General features: G+C 37.5%; 1 protein-coding gene across 1 annotated transcript in view; it reads left to right on the forward strand.

The window, feature by feature from the left end:
* Nucleotides 1–24,312, forward strand: part of LOC110174224 (insulin-like growth factor 2 mRNA-binding protein 1) — a 68,209-nt gene that overhangs the window by 34,548 nt on the left and 9,349 nt on the right. Inside the window, exons 3-6 of the mRNA XM_020940288.2 lie at nucleotides 11,799–11,847; nucleotides 19,533–19,584; nucleotides 20,930–20,993; nucleotides 22,634–22,921. Coding sequence (XP_020795947.1) covers nucleotides 11,799–11,847; nucleotides 19,533–19,584; nucleotides 20,930–20,993; nucleotides 22,634–22,921 — 453 coding nt within the window. The remainder of the gene's footprint in view (nucleotides 1–11,798; nucleotides 11,848–19,532; nucleotides 19,585–20,929; nucleotides 20,994–22,633; nucleotides 22,922–24,312) is intronic.

A 24,312-nucleotide genomic window follows, 5' to 3' on the forward strand; every position in this document is an offset into this window, starting at 1 on the left:
CGTCAGGAATGTATTTGGTAAAATTGCACTTGTTTGTGTTTGACAGCATTTTATATTTTACTGTAACATATTTTCTAGATCTGTGAAGATGCTTATTATTTGGATATATTCACAGTTAAATGTTTGTATGACAGTTAAATTATATACAGTTAAAGCTGATACAGCCTGATTAGTGGCAGTACTGCATGTAGTACTGGCTGTAGTAGTGGCTGTAGTAGTGCCTGTAGTAGTGCCTGTAGTAGTGCCTGTAGTACTGGCTGTAGTAGTACTGGCTGTAGTAGTACTGGCTGTAGTAGTAGTGGCTGTAGTAGTGCCTGTAGTAGTGCTGTAGTAGTGCTGTAGTAGTGCCTGTAGTAGTGCCTGTAGTAGTGCCTGTAGTACTGGCTGTAGTACTGGCTGTAGTAGTACTGGCTGTAGTAGTGCCTGTAGTAGTGGCTGTAGTAGTACTGGCTGTAGTAGTGGCTGTAGTAGTGTCTGTAGTACTGTGTGTAGTAGTGTCTGTAGTAGTGTCTGTAGTACTGGCTGTAGTACTGGCTGTAGTAGTGTCTGTAGTAGTGCCTGTAGTAGTGCCTGTAGTAGTGCCTGTAGTACTGGCTGTAGTAGTACTGGCTGTAGTAGTGCCTGTAGTAGTGGCTGTAGTAGTACTGGCTGTAGTAGTGGCTGTAGTAGTGTCTGTAGTACTGTGTGTAGTAGTGTCTGTAGTAGTGTCTGTAGTACTGGCTGTAGTACTGGCTGTAGTAGTGTCTGTAGTAGTGCCTGTAGTAGTGGCTGTAGTACTGCCTGTAGTAGTAGTGTCTGTAGTAGTGCTGTAGTAGTGCCTGTAGTACTGTCTGTAGTACTGTCTGTAGTAGTGCCTGTAGTACTGTGTAGTACTGGCTGTAGTACTGTCTGTAGTAGTGCCTGTAGTAGTGCTGTAGTACTGTGTGTAGTAGTGCCTGTAGTAGTGCTGTAGTAGTGCTGTAGTACTGTCTGTAGTACTGTCTGTAGTAGTGCCTGTAGTACTGGCTGTAGTACTGGCTGTAGTACTGTCTGTAGTAGTGCCTGTAGTAGTGGTTGTAGTACTGTGTGTAGTAGTGTCTGTAGTAGTGCCTGTAGTAGTGGCTGTAGTAGTGGCTGTAGTACTGTCTGTAGTACTGTGTGTAGTACTGTGTGTAGTAGTGTCTGTAGTACTGTCTGTAGTAGTGCCTGTAGTAGTGGTTGTAGTAGTGTCTGTAGTACTGGCTGTAGTAGTGTCTGTAGTAGTGTCTGTAGTAGTGCCTGTAGCCTGTAGCCTGTAGTACTGTCTGTAGTGTCTGTAGTAGTGTCTGTAGTGCCTGTAGTACTGTCTGTAGTAGTGTCTGTAGTACTGTCTGTAGTGGCTGTAGTAGTGTCTGTAGTGCCTGTAGTACTGTCTGTAGTAGTGTCTGTAGTACTGTCTGTAGTGTCTGTAGTACTGTCTGTAGTACTGTGTGTAGTAGTGTCTGTAGTACTGTGTGTAGTAGTGCCTGTAGCCTGTAGCCTGTAGTAGTGTCTGTAGTACTGTGTGTAGTACTGTGTGTAGTACTGTGTGTAGTACTGTCTGTAGTACTGTGTGTAGTACTGTGTGTAGTACTGTCTGTAGTAGTGTCTGTAGTACTGTCTGTAGTACTGTCTGTAGTAGTGTCTGTAGTAGTGTCTGTAGTAGTGCCTGTAGTAGTGCCTGTAGTACTGTCTGTAGTAGTGCCTGTAGTAGTGTCTGTAGTAGTGCCTGTAGTACTGTCTGTAGTAGTGTCTGTAGTAGTGGCTGTAGTACTGGCTGTAGTACTGTCTGTAGTAGTGCCTGTAGTACTGCCTGTAGTAGTGCCTGTAGTAGTGCCTGTAGTACTGTCTGTAGTACTGTGTGTAGTACTGTCTGTAGTACTGTCTGTAGCAGTGGCTGTAGCCTGTAGTAGAGTGTGTGTGCAGGAGCAGGGCTGTGATTGGTTGGCTGCAGGAGGCTTGTGGATCAGAGATGCAACATCTCAGCCTTGTGAACGTGGCTGCAGCAGACGTGCTCCTCCTCTGCCCAGCGCATGTACGAGGGTCACTGTGCTGCTGCTGCTGCTGCGTTACTGCGTTCACTCCCTTCCCTTGAACCATCCGTTTCATCCTCCTCTTCCTCTTGTCTATTTAAAGCTCCCGTCCAGTGTTACATGCCTTTTTTTTTTTCCAGGCCGGGTGAAGGAAACCCTGAACTCAGAGGCAGGAGAGATGGAGAACGGAAGTGAGAGTGTAAAAGATGAAGAGGTGTAGGGTAACAGTCAATGGGACGTGCCGCTCTCGCTTCATGTTCGGTGTAAATATGGTGTTCGATTCACTAAAAGTAAAAGAACGATCAGGAATTTTTGCTCCTTTCTAATGTTAATTGACATATTGTTTAATTTATATCTGAATGAATTTTTCATATTGAAAGATCTGCTGAGCTTCTCTGCTTTTACTGGAACCAAAATGCCAGTTTTTTGTTGGGCATTCGACTTTGAAGTGTGCAGAGGAGTTAACCGTGAGTTAAGGTGATGGGACTGGTGTTTGGTTGCTGTTACTCGCTCCTGACCATTTGCGATAAAATATTAATTTGTGATTTTATGCTAGCTAGATTGCTTTATAAAATATTAACTTGCTGCACTCCGTTGCTCATGCGGCTGGTTCTTGGCGACACAGTGGCAGGGTTTAGTTGCAGGTAACAGTGAGACTGACTGCACTTGGCCTGTACAAAGCTACAAGTGCCACGCCGTTTCAGACGGACCTGAGCCTAACGCACACTGAACCGCTCTGATGTGATTACGAATAAAATGGACAAATACATTTAATCGATTATGTGGTCGAAGGTGTATACCAGATACAACCTTTTGACTACATCCTTTGGAAAATAGAAAGTCATTACATTTTTAGTTGAACGTGCAAAAAAAAAGAACCCAATCATAACGTGGATAATCTGTTGTCTACTTGTCCATCCGTCCGTCTTCACACACTTTGTATTTTAGCACAAAAAGCATTTTTATCTACTTTTCTCAACACCAGATACAACCTCTTGACCACATCCTTTGAAAATAGAAATCCATAAAATTTTTAGTTGAATGTGCAAAAAACACAATCATAACTTGGATAATCTGATGGTTTTCTACTTGTTTTCTACTTGTCTATCGATCCATCTTCACAACATGTCGTATTTTATCTACTTTTGTCAACACCAGATACGACCTCGTGACTACATCCTTCTGAAAACAGAAATCCATTTCTTTTTTAGTTTAACGTACTAAAAACACAATCATAATTTACATAATCTGGCAGTTGTCTACTTGTTTATCGATCCGTCTTCACAACCGTCGTATTTTAACTTTTGTCAACACCGGTAGTTAAAATACTTTATTACAAAAGTATTTTAAATACTTTTCTCAACACCAGATACAACCTCTTGACTACATCCTTTGAAAACAGAAATAATTCATTACATTTTTAATGGAACATTAAAAAAAAACACAATCATAACTTGGATAATCTGGTGCTTGTCTATCTCTCCGTCTTCACAAACGTCGTATTTTAGCACAAAAAGCATTTTTATCCACTTTTGTCAACACCAGATACAACCTCTTGACTACATCCTTTGGAAAATAGAAATTCTTTAGATTTTTAGTTGAATGTGCAAAAAACACAATCACAATTCAGATAATCTGGCAGTTTTCTACTTGTCTATCGATCCATCTTCACAAACATTGCATTTTAACTTTTGTCAACACCAGTAGTTAAAATACTTTTGTAATAAAGTATTTTTCTCAACACCAGATACAACTTCTTCACGACATCCTTTTTGGAAATAGAAATTCCTTACATTTTTAGTTGACCATGTTAAAAAACATAATCATAACTTACCTACATTTCTATTACACAACTAATTATTTTATTTAGATATTCTCAAGGATTTATTTGGGGCAACAGCAGAAAAGAGAAGAGAGTTAGATGCAGATTAAGCACAAGTTTAAATTTTTTCCTAGTATTTTTTCTGCATAAAGCTTTGTTCAGATACACACAGATGTTGCATGTGACATTTGAGAGTTTTGCCACGCCCCCTTTAATGAATGAATCGGCAGAACGTGTCTTTTAGTTGAAAACAAAGATAAAATAAGTTATAGATATGAAGTTATTTAGTCCCAGTGTGTTTTTCAGTGTGTGTTTTTTATAATTCAAATAATTATCAGCTGTTTTTTTAATGAAGTAGAAGTTGCATCTGGTGGATTCTGATTTTCCTAAACAGAGAAAGTCCCCCTGCCCCGGCTTCACGACTCACTCAGCTCCGCGAGTGGGCTTTGTTAATTTGTTGAGCCTGTTGTGGTGCGGCGGTTTATCACATTGTTTGTTGCTGAGGTCACTTGAGACTGTGGCAGACGTAGCCTAAGCTTGACGTCGTAAACTGTGGATAAAAGGCTTTATCGATAAGCACTTGTGTTGCTGAACCGTGGCACATCTATTCTTATTGGCGACATGTGCTGGAGTGAGGAGTGAGGAGGAGGAGGAGGAGGAGGCCGGTTCCAATATGCACCGGTGCGAACGGTGGAATTCATTTATCAAATAATACTTCACGCGCTGGAATATAGGGAAGGTAAAGCGACCCACTCGAACAAATCACGTTTAAACGCACGCGGCCGTCATCCTCATGCAAATGTGTCCGTCAGGAGATGAAACGCAGTGGAGAAGACTCGTATTGTCTGGTCACTAAGTGCATCTGGAAGCTCTATGCCGCGTGCTTTTTGCTTTTGAACGCTCCGTCCGCCAGCTGAGGTTCATTTCTGCGCGGGAACACGACAGAAATATCCCCCCCGAGTTTTCTCCGGCTCCAGGAATTTGCTTTCTGACGTTTTTTTTGTTTATTGATTGCGAGTTCCGAGACCACGAAGGCGCGATTGTTTCCGAGTAACTAATCAGTCTTGGGTGGGTGGGTGGTTTATCTCCGGGTGGCACTTTGCTCCCATGGCCCCCCCCCCGAGTCTGGCCTACAGAGCTCCGACCCCTGCCCTTTGACCCCGCCCGGCAAAGCCTTTTCTTGTGCGGCAGGAGCTCCTCGGCACCACCTCCGCCTCGGGGACCAACGCTCCTTTCACGCGCTCGTTCCTTTTCACTCTCGTGCTCCTTTCTTTCTCCACTTTGTTCTATCCGAAAATAACAACCTGAAACTGTTTTGCATGGTCATTGTTGTTTTTTTTTCTCTCTCCACAAATACACATATGTCAGATTTGAGCTCACACAGCAAAAAGTGGAGGGTTAAAATTGACTCTCACTGAATCAGGGTTTATATGAGTCCAATCTGTTCTAGATTTAATTTAACATTTTTGGAAATTTTAATTAAGCAACGCTGGACCAAAGTTCCCATTTAACCCTGAAATCAAGAGTTATATTAACTCTTATAACACTTTGTAGAGTTATCCTGATTTAGCTGAACAACACACAGAGGGGTTTTATTTTTACACTTTATTTTAGTAAATTTAAGATGAAATTATGAAAGAAATGGTTCAAACTGGTCTTCTCTGGTGGGTGGGAGGTGATAAATTAACACTAAGGGAGTTGAATTAAGTTAAACCATATCAACTCTGGCAAATAACCCCAACTCGAACCTCCATTTAACTTTCAAATCGTTAAAATAACACTTTTTGGGTTAAAAACAACTCACCCTGAAATTTTAACCCTCCAGTTTTTGCTGTGCACAAAGATTTTTAACTACTTTTGTCAACACCAGATACAACGTCTTGACTACGTCCTTTTGGAAAATACAAATTCATTAAATTTTTAGTGCAAAAAAACACAATCATAATTTGGATAATCTGGTGTTTTTCTACTTGTCTATTGATCTGTCTTCACAAACGTCGTATTTTAACTACTTTTCTCAACACCAGATACGACCTCTTCTCTACATCCTTTTGAAAACAAATAATTCACTACATTTTTAATTGAACAGGCTAAAAACACAATCATCATTTAGATAATCTGGCGGTTTTCTACTTGTTGTCGTCTTGTGTATTCGTCCTTCTTCACACATGTCGTATTTTAACTACTTTTGTATTGAAGTATTTTAGCCACTGGTGTTGACAAAAGTATTTTTCTCAACACCAGATACAAACGCTTCAATACATCCATTTGAAAATAGAAAGTCACTACATTTATATTTCAACAGGCTAAAAAACACCATCATCATTTAGATAATCTGGTGTTTTTCTACTTGTCTGTTGATCCATCTTCACACACGCCGTATTTTAACTACTTTTGTCCACACCAGTAGTTAAAATACTTTATTACAAAAGTATTTTAACTTCTTTTCATAACACCAGATATAACCACCTGACTACATCCTTTTGAAACAGAAATAATTTATTCAATTTTTAACTGAACGTGCAAAAAAACAATCATAACTAGGATAATCTGGCGGTTGTGTACTGGTCTGTCAATTCATCTTCACACACGTCGTATTTTAGCACACAAAGCTTTTTTAACTACTTTTCTCGACACCAGATACAACCTCTTCACTACATCCTTTGAAAACAGAAATAATTCATTACATTTTTAGTTGAACGTGCAAAAAACACAATCATAACTTGGATAATCTGACAGTTGTCGACTTGTTTATCGATTCATCTTCACTTGTCGTATTTTAACTTTCATCAACACTAGATACAACCTTTTGACTACATCCTTTAAACAGAAGTAATTCAACTTTTAATTGAACAGACTAAAAACACAATCATCATTTAGATAATTTGACTGTTTTCTACTTGTTTTCTACTTGTGTATTGATCCATTTTCACACATGTCGTATTTTATCTACTTTTGTCAACACCAGATACGACCTCGTGACTACATCCTTCTGAAAACAGAAATCCATTTCTTTTTTAGTTTAACGTACTAAAAAACAGATCATAACTTAGATAATCTGGCAGTTGTCTATTTGTTTTTTGATCCATCTTCACAATCATCATAGTTTAACTTTTGCCAACACCAGTAGTTAAAATACTTTATTACAAAAGTATTTTAAATACTTTTCTCAACACTAGATACAACTTCTTGACTACATCCTTTGAAAAATAGAAATTCTTTAGATTTTTAGTTGAATGTGCAAAAAACACAATCATAATTTGGATAATCTGGAGGTTTTCTACTTGTTTATCGATCCATCTTCACAAACGTTGTATTTTAACTTTTGTCAACACCAGTAATTAAAATACTTCATTACAAATGTATTTTAACTACTTTTCTCAACACCGGATACAACTTCTTGACTACATCCTTTGAAAACAGAGATTCATTCCATTTTTAGTTTAACGTAGTAAAAAACACAATCATAACTTGTACAATCTGTCGGTTGTCTACTTGTTGTCTACTTGTCTGTCTGTCCGTCTAAACACACATTGTATTTTAGCGCAAAAAGCATTTTTATTCTACTATTGTAGGTATTACGTCTTGAATACATCCTTCTGAAAATAGAAATTCCTTACATTTTTAGTTGAGCATGTTAGGAAACACAATCATAACTTGAATAATCTGTCGGTTGTTTACTTGTTTATCCATCTTCACATGTGCTGAAATATAACAAAAAGCATTTTTATCTACTTTTGTCAACACCAGATACAACCTCTTGACTACATCCTTTGAAAATAGAAATAATTTATTACATTTTTAGTTGAACATGCTAAAAAACACAATCATAATTTGGATAATCTGCTGGTTGTCTACTTGTTTATTATCGATCCATCTTCGTATTTTCATTTCGTATTTGTAATTCGTATCATGTCGTATTTTAACTACTTTTCTCAACACCAGATACGACCTCTTGACCAGGTCCTTTGGAAATTAGAAATTCACTCCATTTTTAATTGAACAGGCTAAAAACACAATCATAGTTTAGACAATCTGGCGGTTTTCTACTTTTTGTCTACTTGTTTATCATCGATGTATTATCGATCCATCCAAACGTTCTATTTTAACTACTTTTGTCAACACCAAGTAGTTAAAATACTTTATTACAAATGTATTTCTCTCAACACCGGATACAACTTCTTCACTACATCCTTTTGAAAATAGAAATTCATTACATTTTTAGTTTAACGTGCTAAAAAACACAATCATAACTTGTATACTGCATGTATTGTTTGTCCATCCATCTTTACATGTCGTATTTAAACTACTTTTGTCAACACCGGTAGTTAAAACACTTTATTACAAATGTATTTTTGTCTATACCAGATACAACCTCTTGTCTACATCCTTTTGAAAACAGAAATTCATTCCATTTTTAGTTGATCATGTCAGGAAACACAATCATAACTTGAATAATCTGCCGGCTGTCTACTTGTTGTCTCCTTGTCCGTCCATCCATCTTCTCGCCCGCCCATTCCTGACCTGTTGCCATGGTTTCAGCCAATGGGGAGCACCCCCTAGGCCAACAGGCGTCAACGGAGCGGGTCACGCGAGTTCAGCGGCGGTGGCGGGCTGGGGGTTGGGGGTGAACGAGGGTGTAAGAGCCGGATAATGGGCAGATGATGCGCCGATGATAAGTTGGAAAGGCATTTGCGTGGAAGCGGTGCCTGCGGACAGAGGTGCGGGGCTCGGGGGTTGCGGGGCTCGTCGGGTTGTCGCCTGCGGACTTCGCATCGATCAGTGATTCGGTGATCAAAAGGCCCCCCGCGCTGGTTTTTCTGGAGGGTGGATGCCAGGTATTCTCCGCGCACAAAAGCCTATTCACGAGGGAGCCTCCCGCAGGTCGGACGGAGACGTGGGGGTGGGCGCTCCGTGGGTGTGGTCTGGGCAGAAGCAAAAACACACACACACACACACACACACGAGAGTCACATTTCCATCCCAGACGTCATCAAAATTCTGCAAGGAGTCGGAGTTAAGGAGGAGATTAAAGGCCTTGCATAGAGGCGGTTACAAAAACAGGTCAAAGGTCAACAGTGGATCGCCTAATAAACAATTTAAGCAAAACTTCAAACCCCCACGGTGATAAATCCTTCTTATTATGTGCAAACTACACACAGTTTCGCATTATTTAGCCACGAATTGTCCCATTGTTGAGATTGTGGTTGTGATTTTTATTTTTTTTTATTTTATTTTTTTTTTGCGATTAGATTTTCAATTTCAGTTTTAATACTACGTTCACATTTAAAATCCGTCCAAAAGAACCAACAAAAACACTGAAATGTGAACTTTCAAACCCCCACAGTGATAAATCATTTATTATTTTCAAACTACACACAAAGTTTCACAATATTTAGCCACGAATTGTCCCATTGTTGAGATTTTAGTGGATCTGGATTGTGATTTTTCTTTTGCGGTTGCAAGTAGATTTCCAGTTTCTGTTTTAATATTAAGTTCACATTTCAAACTCGTCCAAAAAAAACGACAAAAACACTAAAATATGAACTGACAAACTAATAAAGACTCACATTTCAGAATTATCACAAGTTTTGCGATATTTAGCCACGAATTGTCCCATTGTTGAGACTTTTTCTAGATCTGAATTGTGATTTTTCTTTTGCCGTTGCGATTAGATTCACGATTTCCGTTTTAATACTAAGTTCACATTTTAAAGTACCGACAAAAAAGCTAAAATGTGAACTGACAAACTAATACAGAATCGCATTTCAGAACTTGTTTGTATAGATCAAAACTACAAGAGATTTTGTTCAAAAATTTCAGTATTTGCGTCCATTCAAATTGCAGTTTGATCGTATTTTTAAATCGTTCTTATTATTTGCAAACTACACACAAAGTTTCGCAATATTTAGCCACGAATTGTCCCATTGTTGAGACTTTACTAGATCTGGATTGTGATTTTTCTTTTGCCGTTGCGATTAGATTAGCAGATTAGATTAGTCGCGAAAAACTGACAAAAATGTTGAAATGCGAACTGACGAACTAATAAAGACTCACATTTCAGAATTTTTTGTACAGATCAAAACTACAAGAGATTTTGTTAAAAAATGTCAGTATTTGCAATTTGCGTCTGTTCAAATTGCAGTTTGATCGTATTTTTAAATGGTTCTTATTATTCTCAAACTACATACAGAGTTTTGTGATATTTAGCCACGAATTGTCCCATTGTTGAAACTTTAATAGATCTGGATTGTGATTTTTCCTTTGCCGTTGCGATTAGTTTTCCGATTTCCGTTTTAATAATAAGTTTACATTTCAAACTCGTCCAAAAGAATGGACAAAAACTCTAAAATATGAACTGACAAACTAATACTAAGTTTTGCGTTTTTTTGCCACAAATTGTCCCATTGTTGAGACTTTAGTGGATCTGGATTGTGATTTTTCTTTTGCCGTTGCGATTAGTTTTCCCATTTCCTTTTAATTTTAAGTTCACATTTCAAACTCGTCCAAAAGAACTGACATAAACTCTGAAATATGAACTGACAAACTAACAAAGAATAACATTTCAGATCTTGTTTGTACAGATCAAAACTACAAGAGATTTTGTAAAAATTTTCAGTATTTGTGATTTTTCTTTTGCAGTTGCGATTAGATTTCCAATTTCCTTTTAATTTTAAGTTCACATTTCAAACTTGTCCAAAAGAACTGACAAAAACACTGAAATGTGAACTTTGAAACTCCCACAGTGATAAATCGTTCTTATTATTTTGAAACTACACACAAAGTTTCGCAATATTTAGCCACAAATTGTCCCATTGTTGAAACTTTACTAGAGCTGGATTGTGATTTTACTTTTGCCGTTATGGTTAGATTCACGATTTCCGTTTTCATACTAAGTTCACATTTCAAATTCGTCCAAAAGAACTGACAAAAACTCTGAAAATCAAGAAATAACATTTCAAAACAGATCAAAACTTTCACAAAATTGTTCACATTTCAAACTCGTCCAAAAGAACCGACAAAAACACAAAAATATGAAATGACAAACTAATACACAATCGCATTTCAGAACTTGTTTGTATAGCTCAAAGCTACAAGAGATTTTGTTCAAAAATTTCAGTATTTGCGATTTTTCTTTTGTGGTTGCGATTAGTTTTCCGATTTCCGTTTTAATATTAAGTTCACATTTCAAACTCGTCCAAAAGAAAAGACTAAAACACTAAAATATGAACTAACAAACTAATAAAGACTCAACATTTCAGAATTTTTTGTACAGATCAAAACTATGAGAGATTTTGTTAAAAAATCTCAGTATTTGCGATTTGTGTCCATTCAAATCGAAGTTTGATTGTATTTTTAAATCCTTCTTTTTATTTGGAAACCACACTACAAGTTTTGCAGTTTTTAGCCACGAATTGTCCCTTTGTTGAGACTTTACTGGATCTGGATTGTGATTTTTCTTTCACCGTTGCGATTAGATTCACGATTTCCATTTTAGTAGTAAGAAAACCGACAAAAATGGTGAAATATGAACTGACAAATTAATAAAGAATCACATTTCAGATCAAAACTACAGGAGATTTTGTTTGTGGACGAACTTGTGGCGCTTCAAAAGTTGCAGTATTTATGATTTGTGTCCATTCAAATCGCACTTTGACCATATTTTATCTTTTTTTTATCTTAATAATCGCTCTGCTTGTTGTGTATTTATTTAATTTTCAGCCAAATACTCAAAACGTCTCAGCATTTTTCTTCTTACCAACAATATAATATCCCTTTTTCTCTGTAGTTGCTGCTCTCGAGTGTTTAAAACGTGCACTAAAACTGTCAAAAACTGTCAAAATACTTCATTAAAACGTGTATTTCATTGTATTTTCTGTCACACGTGGATGAATCTTGACTTGTCTTGTTGTTAAATCCTTTTTTTTTTTCTTGTGTTCCCGCAGGACAAGAAAGCTGCAGATCCGAAACATTCCCCCTCAGCTGCGGTGGGAGGTCAGTGTTTTTGCATTTTTTACAAACTATTAATTATTTCTGAAACTCGAGCAGAACCGTCATCACATTTTGGCAGAACTTATCATTACGCTGAGCACAAAAAGAGGTTAAAATACAGGACAAAACAGAATTAATCAGCGTGAGTTTATGATGAGGTTAAGTATTACGTGATAAAAGCTCATAAAAACAAATCTCGCTTACCGTATTTTTCGAACTATAAGTTGCACTTTTTTTTTTCATGGTTTGGGTGTTTCTTATTCTCCGGTACGACTGAGGGAAATATTCAGATGAAAATGGTCATCGAGAGGCAAAAACCAGGACTGAACCACGTCTAGAATCAGACCAGGACTTAGACCAGGACTTAGACCAGGACTTAGACCAGGACTTAGACCAGGACTTAGACCAGGACTTAGACCAGGACTGAGTTGAGGACCAGGACTGAGACCAGACCAGAACTGAAAATGGTTTGGTCATGGTTCGGTCCTGGTTCAGTCTTGGTTCAGTCCTGGTTTAGACCTGGTTTAGTCCTGATTTGTTCTAGGTTTTGACCTGGTTTAGACCTGGTTCGGTCTTTGTTTGGTCCTGGTTTAGTCCTTTTTTAGACTTGGTTTGGCCCTGGTTTGGTTCTTTTTTTAGTCCTGGTTTAGTCCTGGTTTGGTCCTGGTTTAGCCTGGTTCGGTCTTTGTTTGGTCCTGGTTTAGTCCTGGTTTAGTCCTTTTTTAGACTTGGTTTGGCCCTGGTTTGGTTCTTTTTTTAGGCCTGGTTTGGTCCTGGTTTTGGTCCTGGTTTGGTCCTGGTTTAGTCCTGGTTCGGTCTTTGTTTGTTTGGTTTAGTCCTTTTTTAGACTTGGTTTGGCCCTGGTTTGGTTCTTTTTTTAGCCTGGTTTGGTCCTGTTTTAGACCTGGTTTGGTCCTGGTTTAGTCCTGGTTTAGTCCTGGTTCGGTCTTTGTTTAGTCCTGGTTTAGTCCTGGTTTGGCCCTGGTTCGGTTTCCTGGTTTAGTCCTGGTTTGGCTCAGTTGTCTTTAAAATGTTCAAAGTTCGTCTGTATCACCTAAAAATTGATTAAAACAACTAGATTTATGACTTTTTTAACATCAAATAATTGAAAGTAAGTCACTTTTAGTCAAATTACATTATAAATGAAGTACTTTTTTTCTTTTACTTGAGTAGATTTTTAGACTGTTACTTTTACTTGAGTAGGAATTAAGCAAAGCAGAGATACTTTTACTTTTTTACAATTTTCAGGACTTTCTTCCACCTTTGTGTCCTACTTAGAACAATGTAAAATGAAAACTTTGCATCTGTTCGAGTCCTTCAGCCAGTTCCTTGTTCGTACTTTGTTTCTAGCCAAGATCACCACTTTAAACAAATAGAAATCCTCCGTTGGAATATTGTTTTCATACAACAAGCTCAAGTACTTAACACGTGGGTCACTGGGAGAATGTACGTTTGTTACTTGCCCAAAATAATACATACATACATAAAAAAACTATGCTGCAAACAGAAACCCTCTAATCAAACTGACTTCAAGTATAAAGATAATATTTGTTTGTTTCACCAGGAGTTAGGAACTAGGAGTTATTAGTAATTACACTTGGCACTTGGTTAGAAAATCTAAAATTTAACCTGCATGTCACATTATTATGTCCAGGCAGTGGTGGAAAGTAACGAATTACATTTACTCACGTTACTGTAACTGAGCAGTTTTTATCAGTAATTTGTAATTTTTTAAGTCGTTTTTGAAATGGGTGGTTTTGCTTTTACTCGAGTACATTTTGACCCAGGTATTTTACTTTGTTACATTGGAACCCGCTCTTGTTACTGAAAAAAAAAAAGTGAAATGCAAACTTGGTACAGTAGTACAACGAACCTGAGGCCTGGTTTGAGTCCCTGGTTTAGTCCTGCCAGTCCTGGTTTAGTCCTGAGTCCTGGCTGGTTTTGGTCCTGGTTTAGTGGTTTAGAGTTTCCTGGCCCAGTCCTGGTTTAGTCCTGGTTTAGTCCTGGCTTTAGTCCTGGAGTCCTGGTTTAGTCCTGGTTTTAGTCCTGAAAAAGTCCCTGGTTTATAAAATGTAGTTTTTTTTTGTCTGTGAAAGGGCCCGGGCCACACCTCGTCCTCCAGCTTGTTAAAAACCATCTGGATCTAATCGTTCTTCTACCGAGTCCCTCGTTCAGCTCAGCCGGACTGGACCTCGAGCTGAGCCTTCAAAAACCAACACACAACTTTATTTTAGTTTGCGTTTTAACAATAAAAACAGTCGATCAAAAGACGGTAGAATTAGATTTGGATCGCTCTAAAAGTTTTCTAGTAAATTCCAAGCGTTACAAATGTTTTTTATAGTTTTGTAATGATTTTTTTGGAAGTGAATTCTTAATTCATAATTGTATAAATAGATAATATTGGCAGTGTGATTTGTGACATTATGAGGCCTGTTATTGTTCCTTTTATTTATTCCTGTTTCCTTCAGAGTAAAACAACAACATATTCATTTAGTTTCTGTTGTTCAATATAAATGAAAAAAAGAATATTCTAGGTCTGATTAATACAGATATCATTATGGTTATATATATTTTTTAAGTTTTAACATGTCTCATAAAAGTTTAAGAAACCTTTAGAACACGGGTGTCAAACATACGGCCCGGGGGCCAGATCCGGCCCTCCAACACCTTTAATCTGGCCCTCAGCTGAAATATTGTAATTATATTTTCTATTAAAATAGTGTTAATTTTCTGTGGTGTTTATCACAGCAGCGTCTCCAGCGTCTCTGTACGTGGCCCCTCCCACCAGAGCAGCACAAATGAAGACTTGTCTCTTTCCAAACGCTCTTAAAGGACGATCGTTTTTGACTGTTGACCGTGACCGTGACACCCTCATCAGAAAAATGTCCAACATGAGAAAAGTGGAGCCGAGTGCAGGATTTTACAAGAAAAACTGACTTATTCCTGTTTACAGACAAGTTAATGTTAAAACTTTGTGTTGAAATTGTATTTTTCTTAAAGTTTCAGGTTGTCTATAATATTATAATATTTTGTTAGAGAGAAAGAGTTCATCAATTAAAAAAGATTTCTGTAATAGATTTGCGTTTCTCTGCACAAATATTTGAACTTATTGTTATTTTTGGGGTTTATATGACATGAGTTTTCTGATCCGGTTGGATACGGCCCCCGGACCAAAATGAGTTTGACACTCCTGCTTTAGAAGCTTAGTAAAGATATTTAGAATCATATTTTTATAGATTAAAACTAGATTTGTTTGATGGATGGATGGATAGGTTTTATTTGCACATATATTAAAAACAACATTTTGAAGAGATAAAAAGCAGAAATAACTGCAGGAGAGAATGAGAAGATCTTATTGGTCTTATTGGTTTTAAAATATCACCTCCCCTATAAACATGATTTTATCACAACATCATGAACAGACAAGTGACTATCAATAGTCCAAATATTAAACAGCATCACAAATCAATGATTGTCTTAATTGTCTTTTAAAATAGTCCAGTGAAGAAATTGTTCACTCATTCAAAACTTGCAGCTATTTTATAAGTTATAATTGTTGTATTTACAGCAATGGACTTGAAATCTAAACCAGTATAATCACTAAAACTGCACCTGTCAGGGAAAAGAAAGTGCGACTAAGCTTTGTTTTTACAGATTTCTTACATGTTGTGTTGTTTGCTCCAAATGTGCATCTGCTTTTTTTATTCTTTCGACTCCACGTGCAAAGATAAAAGTGCGAAGAATCATCCACATAATCTCAAATGTTGTTTTAAAGCAGGGGTGTCCAAACTTTTTTCATCAAGGGCCACAGATCTAAACACAGAAGAAGCAGAGGGCCGATCGAGGGCTGTAGATCTGGTGCTCAAGTACAGTGAATAAAAAAGTTAGAATGAACCATCAGTCTTTATTCAGGCTAAGATCTTTAAAATCACACACTTAATGTTAAATATTAGGTAGATTTTCAAAAAAAACTTGCAGTAAAAAGCTGATTTTTAATTGATGGGCCAATTCACCTGGAAGCTTGAGGGCCAAAAAACATTTGCCTGAGGGCCGCATTTGGCCCACGGGCCGTAGTTTGGACACGCCTGGTTTAAAGTCATGTACAATTTGATTATGGAGCATAGAGTCTTTAAAAATAAAACTTACAATAAAAGTTAAAAAAATTGATCTGAAACCTCCTGGGTGATCAGAATTATAATCACAAATATAAGGTGATAATAAACAGCCGAGACTTTTACGTTCACATTTCTGATCGACAATGTTTGATTTCGTTATGATTTATCCAAACAGTAAAAAAAAAAAAAAATCCTAACAGTATTTTATGAGTGTCCTGTGTCCGTATTAAAACTAGATTCGTTCACTCGTTCATCACTTATAGCCGTTTTATAAGTTATTTAACAGTATGCACGCAAAGTGCGACTATCTAGATGTTGTACTACAACTGTCAATTCTCAAATGTTGTTTTAAAGTCATGTACAATTTGAATACGGAGCACATTGTCTTAAAAATAATAGTAAGTCTTTATTTATACAGCGCTTTTCACAGACATATGTCACAAAGACGCTTTTACAGAGCATTTATAGATTCATTATTCTTTTCTCTCCACACCCGCTGATGGTAAACTACTAAAATAAAATAATAAAACTAATAAAACTTAGAATAAAAGTTACAAAAATAGAACTGAAACCTCCTGGGTGATCAGAATTATAATCACAAGTATAAGGTGATAATAATTGTGTTTTGTAATTTTACAGTCTTCACTTTTTGTGCGATTTCTGAACCTCAACCGAGACTTTTACGTTCACATTTCTGATCGACAGTGTTTGATTTCATTATGATTTATCCAAACAAAAACAAAAAAATCCTAACATAGTATTTTATGAGTGTCCTGTCTCCGTATTAAAACTAGATTCGTTCACTCGTTCATCACTTATAGCCGTTTTATAAGTTGTTGTATTTACAGTATAATCACTAAAACTGCACCTATCAGGGAAAACAAAATGTGACTAAGCTTTGTTTCTAGATTTCTTACATGTTGTGTTGTTTGCTACAACTGTGCATCTGCTTTTTAAATAGTTTCGACTCCACGTGCAAAGTAAAAGGTGCAAAGAATCATGTTCAATTTGAATATGGAGCGTAGAGTCTTAAAAACAAAACTTACAATAAAATTTACAAAAATAAATCAAACAAAAAAGAACTGAAGCCTTGTGAGGAATCAAAAGTTTAATCCGGAAGTATAAAGTGATAATCCAGGATTTGTGTTTGTAATTTTACAGTCTTCAGTTTCTGTGTGATTTCTGAACCTCAACCGAGACTTTTACGTTCACATTTCCGATCGACAATGTTTGATTTCATTATGATTTATCCAAACAGTAAAAAAAAAATTTTAAAAATCCTAGCGTAGTATTTTATGAGTGTCCTGTCTCCGTATTAAAACTAGATTTGTTCACTCATTCATCACTTATCCCCATTTTATAAGTTATAATTGTTGTATTTACAGCAATGGACTTCAAATCTAAACCACTATAATCGCTAAAATTGCACCTGTCAGGGAAAACAAAGTGTGACTAAACTTTGTTTCTAGATTTCTCACATGTTGTGTTGTTAACTACAACTGTGCATCTGCTTTTTAAATTCTTTGGACTCCACGTGCAAAGTAAAAAGTGCGAAGAATCATGGACATAATCTCAAATGTTGTTTTAAAGCTGTTTACAATTTGAATATGGAGCATCTTAAAAATAAAACTACTACTAAAATAAAAACTAAACAGAATTATCACAAGTATAAGGTGATAATAATTGTGTTTTGTAATTTTACAGTCTTCACTTTTTGTGTGATTTCTGAACCTCAACCGAGACTTTTACGTTCACATTTCTGATCGACAGTGTTTGAGTTCATTATGATTTATCCAAACAGTAAAAATGAGAATTATTATCACAAGTTTAAGGTTATAATCCAGGACTTTTGTTTGTAGTCTTCACTTTTTGTGTGATTTCTGAACCTCAACCGAGACTTTTACGTTCACATTTCCGATCGACAATGTTTGAGTTCATTATGATTTATCCAAACAGTAAAAAAAAAAAATCCTAGCGTAGTATTTTCTGAGTGTCCTGTGTCCGTAAAGAGCAGTTTGTAATGCTTCTGTGTGCTGTGTGTGTGTGTGTGTTTGTGCGTAGTATCTGTGTGTGTTTTTGTGTGCGCGCGGTCGGAGGGCGTGGTGGCACGGCGCGGCCCTCCACCGGGCAGAGAGCAGACAGACGGGGCCTGGTGCGGGGCTTGGTGCCATTTGGTCCGGTGCCAAGTCTGTGGTAATCCTCCACAGTCCACACGGGGGCGACGTGTCTGCGCTGCTCTCCGGGTGCTCCCCGACTTCAAAACTGGCACATCTGCAGTTATTATTTTATCACGTCTCCTGCAAACTAAAACTTTAACTTCTGTCGCCGAAGATTTTTGCAGCACGACCGACTTAACGGGCCCAGACACAGACGTGAAAGTTCATTTCAGCAGACGGTATTTCAGTCTCCTCACTATAAAAAAGTGAATTAAAAACTACAACAATTTATTCATGTCAAAAACTAATAATCCAGCTATAAAAAATGTTTCAGAAGAAGCGCTTCCCGGACGTCCAGAGGATAATACGCAGTAGATCCAACTCAGTGTTGCTCTTTGGGAAGGGAAGTCAGTACAAAGATGCAAAAAAAAAAAAACCCAAGGCACTCACTGGTTAAAATAAAACGCCTTTATTAATTTACGGACAAACTTACAAAGTCCCGACGCGTTTCAGCCTAAGGGGACAAACTGAATTGAAAAACCCACCAATAATAATAATAATCCAGCCACTACTGTGTATATTTTATAAACAAACATGCTTCAAAGCTTTTACAATTTCTATATTTATCATGATATTAAGTAAATGTTTCAGTTAAAATACAGTTTGAGAATATAAAACATGATCTGTGCTACATTGCTTCATACACTTTCCAAATAAAGACACTATTTAACAGAAATCACTTGTTCAAAATTGTTCCAGTGGCAAAAAAAAAGTGCTCTTTATGTTAAAACAAATCTGCTAAAATTGTAAAACTGTGTAATATCCTTTAGACCAGACATGTCAAACCATTATTAAACATTTATTTTAATAAGAAAAACATTTTTTTTTAAACATTACATATCTCGAAAGAAGAAGAAAACGTGCAGATCTTGTTGAAATTTCTCAATAAATATTTAGTTTGGCCCACGACTCGGTCCCACTTTTTAATTTTGGCCCGATGTGAATTTGAGTTTGACACCGTCGTATCAACATTTGTGTTTGTAAACTCTGATAATGGCCTTGAATTTGTTTAATCCACATGAGGATTATGAAAAATGATCTTTTCTAAACGTACAATGCCAAAGAAATCAGATAAGATATGCCTTTATTAGTCCCACAGTGGGGAAATTCCAGTGTTGCAACGCGCCATTCAAAAACAGCAAGAAAATGGTAACACGCAATAAAACAGATAATAGATAATGGCTTAAAAATAATAATAATAATAATAAAATCACCAAAAGCAAACTGCAGCAATTGTGTATCATAGGAAACACTGAAATATAAACCTCTTCTTCTTTTCTCTTGTGATTTGTGATGTTCCAGGTTTGACACAGTGAAATGTTTTTGCGTTCTGACCGTTTTGTTCTTTGTGTTTTAGGTCCTGGATGGTCTTTTGGCTCAGTGTGGAACGGTAGAGAATTGTGAACAAGGTACGACAACAGTTTATGGATTTACATTTACGGAATCAGTTTTAACGTTTTCATCGGTCTCGCGGTTTGGGAGCGTTTCTGCTAAAAAAAAAAAAAACAAGAACTCCCTGAATCGGTCGGTTAAACGGGCGAGTGAGGTGATTGTTCGTCCTCAGAGCCGCTGGACTCTCTGGACTCGAGACACTTACAGACGACGTCCCAGAGGATTTTAAAAGACGTGCAACATCCACTGAACTCAAGAGTTTCAGCTGCTTCCCTCTGGTCCCAAGATCTAAAACAAATCGTTTTAAAAGGAGCTTCGTTACGGCTGCTAATCTATTTATCTAAGATTGTGTGTTTTTAACATATTTAATATTTATTGTGATTTTAGCCGAGCCTGATGGATGAATTTAACTGTTTATGTTACAAATCATTCTGCACCGGAGCTTTTGAACACTTTATTTTGTGATTGTGTTTTTATACGTGTTTTGTGGATGAATGAAATGTGAAATGTGGAACTTGCCTCTCAAATCTGCAAAGCAAATTCACCGACGGTTACGAATAAAGCGACCGAACCGAACCTAACAAATATCCACATAATTTACTTCACACAAAGTTTAATTTGACGTCACTGTTTTGTTTTTCTCATGTAAAGAAAACCTCAGTAAGTATGAAAGGTAACACTTTATAATAACTACACATTATTTAGCCTTAATAAAGCATGAACAAAGACTTAATTAATAATGAACAAAGACTTAATTAATAATGATTCACGCTTAGTAAATGCTTAATAAAGGATAATTAGTCTTCACTTTAGAAAAGCTTTCAAAAAGACTTAACAGATAACAGCTGCCTGAATGATCATTGCATTACATTATTAGTAAATCATTATCTCATAGTTTACTAATGATTAATAAATGCTCAAATGGTTAGTTCATGAGTAATTAAGTATGAAATAATTATGAGTACCTATTTACAGCACAGGCAAATTAAGTGCAAGGGCGAATTAAGGTAGTAATTAAGTAGTTACTAAGCATGAATCATTATTTATTAAGTCTTTGTTCATTATTAATTAAGCCTTTGTTCATGCTTTATTAAGGCTAAATAAGGTGTAGTTATTATAAAATGTTACCGTATGGATTAAACTCACTGAACTTTTTTAAAACAACTGGATTGATTTGTTTTAGGAGCAGTGAGTAAAATTGCAAAATAAAACTAACAAATTAGAGTGATTAAAAAGCTTTTGTGACTGGAGATATTGTTTTGAGTCTGTGTAAATGAGGCGTGAGTGAGCTCTGGAGAAACCTGTGTGACTGTTTTGAATCCCGGCTGAACCTGATGTGTGACGTTTGTGTTGTGTCCACAGTGAACACAGACAGTGAGACCGCGGTGGTCAATGTCACCTACGCCTCGCGGGACCACGCCCGACAGTAAGAGCCTCTGTGCTTTATCTACTTTTGTCTGATATGTGAGGAATGGGAGTGTTCCATCTGAGGGCTACGAAACCCAAATTATACGATCACTGTGCGCCATCTAGTGGCCGTTACGACACATACACAAACTAGTGACTGAGTTGAAGAAACGTCTCTGGTGTCATGTGAACGGCCTGAGTAAATGTTATAATGATAAAAAGAATATTTAGAGGACGCCGACTAAGGCTAGAGGCTTATAGTTGTTTAATTAAATCAGGAGTGTCAAACTCATTTTGTTCTGGGGGCCGTATCCAACCCACTTTGATCCCAAAGGGGCCGGATCAGAAAACTCATGTCATATAAACCCCAAAAATAACAATAAGTTCAAATATTTGTGCAGAGAAACACAAATCTATTACACAATGTTTTTTTAATTGATGAACTCTTTCTTTTAACATGTGTTTATGTTTTAACATTAACAATGTTAAATTAACAATGTTTTAACATGAACTTGTATGCAAATAGGAATAAATCAATTTTTGTTGTAAAATCCTGCACTCGGCTCCACTTTTCTCATGTTGGACATTTTTCTGATGAGGGTGTCACGGTCAACAGTCAAAACGATCGTCCTTTAAGAGCGTTTGGAAAGAGACAAGTCTTCATTTGTGCTGCTCTGGTGGGAGGGGCCACGTACAGAGACGCTGGAGACGCTGCTGTGATAAACACCACAGAAAATTAACAATATTTTAATAGAAAATATAATTACAATATTTTAGTAGAAAATCAGCTGAGGGCCAGATTAAAGGTCTTGGAGGGCCGGATCTGGCCCCCGGGCCATATGTTTGACACCTGTGAATTAAATGATTGATAAAGTCTTAATCACCCAAAATGTGCATCAGTGGACTGATCCTTTCATTTAGATCAGGGGTTCTTAACCTTTTCAGTCTTGGGGGCTCAGGTTCCTCTGAGCAGAGGAACCTGGGGCCCTGTCTCACATGAAGGAGGTGGTTCTGGCCCGACTTTGAGCCCGGGCCCAGAGGTTAAGAATCACTGATTAAATGATAAGATGTGCCTATTTAGTAAGGCTTGAAATGTTAATTTTAATTTTATTACAATGCAGTGCAATGTTATTACGGTTATAGTGGTAGATTTAGTTAATTTTGCTGTAAAATGCTGATGATTAATTGGGCACAAAGCCTATGGGCCAGGAAAAATTGGTGTGAGGGCCAGATTCGGTCCCCGGGCCTTAGTTTGGACAGTCCTGTTATATAAATGTATATGTAACAACAGTTGGAAAGAGTTTTTTTTATTTTTTTTGGTAATTCTATGTAAAAAGTCAGATTAAACTCACAAGTTGAATTTGTTTTTATATGAATTGTTTTGTTGTATTTTTTCTGCATAAATACTTGTTTTTGCATGAGCTCCCCCTGCAGGTGTGATCTTGTGAGTGCAGTTTAAGTCCAAAAAATAGAAATGTGTAATAGTTTTGAGAGCTTTTGCCACGCCCCCTTTTATTCGACTAATCAATCAGCAGCACATCTTTAATCAAACAAGAATTTCTTTAGTCGACTTCAGCCTGAACTCTGACACAGTTTCTCAGTTCTTTTAAACAGCGACCAAAACTCGATGTGTGATTGTGTTGTATTCTGATCCGCCAGAGCCATCCAGAAGCTGAACGGATACCAGTTTGAGAACAACGCCCTGCACGTGTCTTACATCCCTGATGAAACATGTGACCTGGACGGGCAGAGGGGCCCCGATAACGGCCGCAGAGCCGGGTACGGGCCCCGGGGAGGACCGCGCAGTGGCTCACCCACCCACGGCGCTCCCGGCAAGCCCCACCCTGACTTCCCCCTGAGGCTGCTGGTGCCCACCCAGTACGTGGGGGCCATCATCGGCAAAGAGGGGGCCACCATCCGCAATATCACCAAGCAGACGCAGAGCAAGTGAGTGACGCACAACACGAGCTCATCCATGTTCATCCTTTTTATCTTAAGACCGCGACTGTGGAAAAGGGACCTGTGCTGAATTCTTTTTTACAGATATTTTTATTAACTCTCTGTGTTGTGGTGAATCCCCTCTGTCGTATTCGACGACTCACGTGCACCTCAGACATTTTTCTAACTATGCGTTGAACCGACAGACAGCAGAGAAAGCGACTCAGACTAGGGACGGGCATTCGATGAAATTTTCTTAATCGATCGTCGGAAGAATTAATGATCGATTATCGATTAATCATTAACGTTTTTATATTAAAATGATCATCATTATTATTACTATCTGCACTACTAATCTGCATAAATAAATTCAACTTTACGACATATAAACATAACGACTCTAGGGCCACATCAATCCGTTTGACATTATAATGTGTTTAATTCAGTTTTGTTCAACTCTCACAGAAACGAAACTTAAAACCACATTGCGCTAATTTGCATAAACTAAGAGAAGATAAAACTCCAGCTCTTGTGTCACTGATGTGGTTCAACTTCTGTTGGATTAAAAGACATGACTCAGGTGAATACAGGTTAGTGTGAACATATTTGCGTTTGTCAAAACCAGGACAGCGTACGGGGGGAGGGAGGTGGGGACTCGACATCGACATTGAGCGACTCTCACCTGGTAAAACTTTTTCCCACTGGACACACGAAACATATGTGCTGCTTTATACACTGTGCACATGGACTCACACTTGTCCCGAACGCAACGGAAAGCGTGGAATTTCTTGTACAAATCATCGTTAAATACGCGTTTGTGTTTGCTCGCTCCTTCTGAGTGCAGAGACATGTACAGACCTGTTTGGTCACTCTACGCTACGCACAGCAACCTACATTCGGTTTGTCGATTAAAATTAACGTAATCGATGAAATTCTTAATGATCAATTATCGATTAATCATGCCCATCCCTAATTCAGACAATAAGGGCTGTGATTGGTCCTACTAAATCCGTTCTACGTAAATTTCCAGTACTCCGCTTTCCTGCTTTATTTTGTAAACAAGAACGCTATTTTTAAATCCTCACCTGCTACTGTTTTGCCGGTGAAATCCATAAATCAAAAACGACGCGACAAAGCGACGCAGAACTATAATTGGGCCTTGACTGGAGACCGACATTTGTGTGTGACGCTCCTCTGCTCCTCCCACAGGCCCGACGAGGTTCCTCACAACATCTTTACTCACATATTTTTATTACGATTTGACATATTGACAAGAGTGAGAAAAAATGCATAGCACACTCGGATGGCCGATGTCCAAAAGCTTTTTTATTTTCAAAATAACGTTTTGGCAAAAAAAGCCTTCATCAGATATTTTTCTTGCTTTGGACCACAGTACACAA

Source organism: Boleophthalmus pectinirostris, unplaced genomic scaffold, assembly GCF_026225935.1.
Source record: "Boleophthalmus pectinirostris isolate CB_2022bp ecotype Guang Dong unplaced genomic scaffold, ASM2622593v1 HiC_scaffold_17, whole genome shotgun sequence".
Classification (NCBI taxonomy): Eukaryota; Metazoa; Chordata; class Actinopteri; order Gobiiformes; family Gobiidae; genus Boleophthalmus; species Boleophthalmus pectinirostris.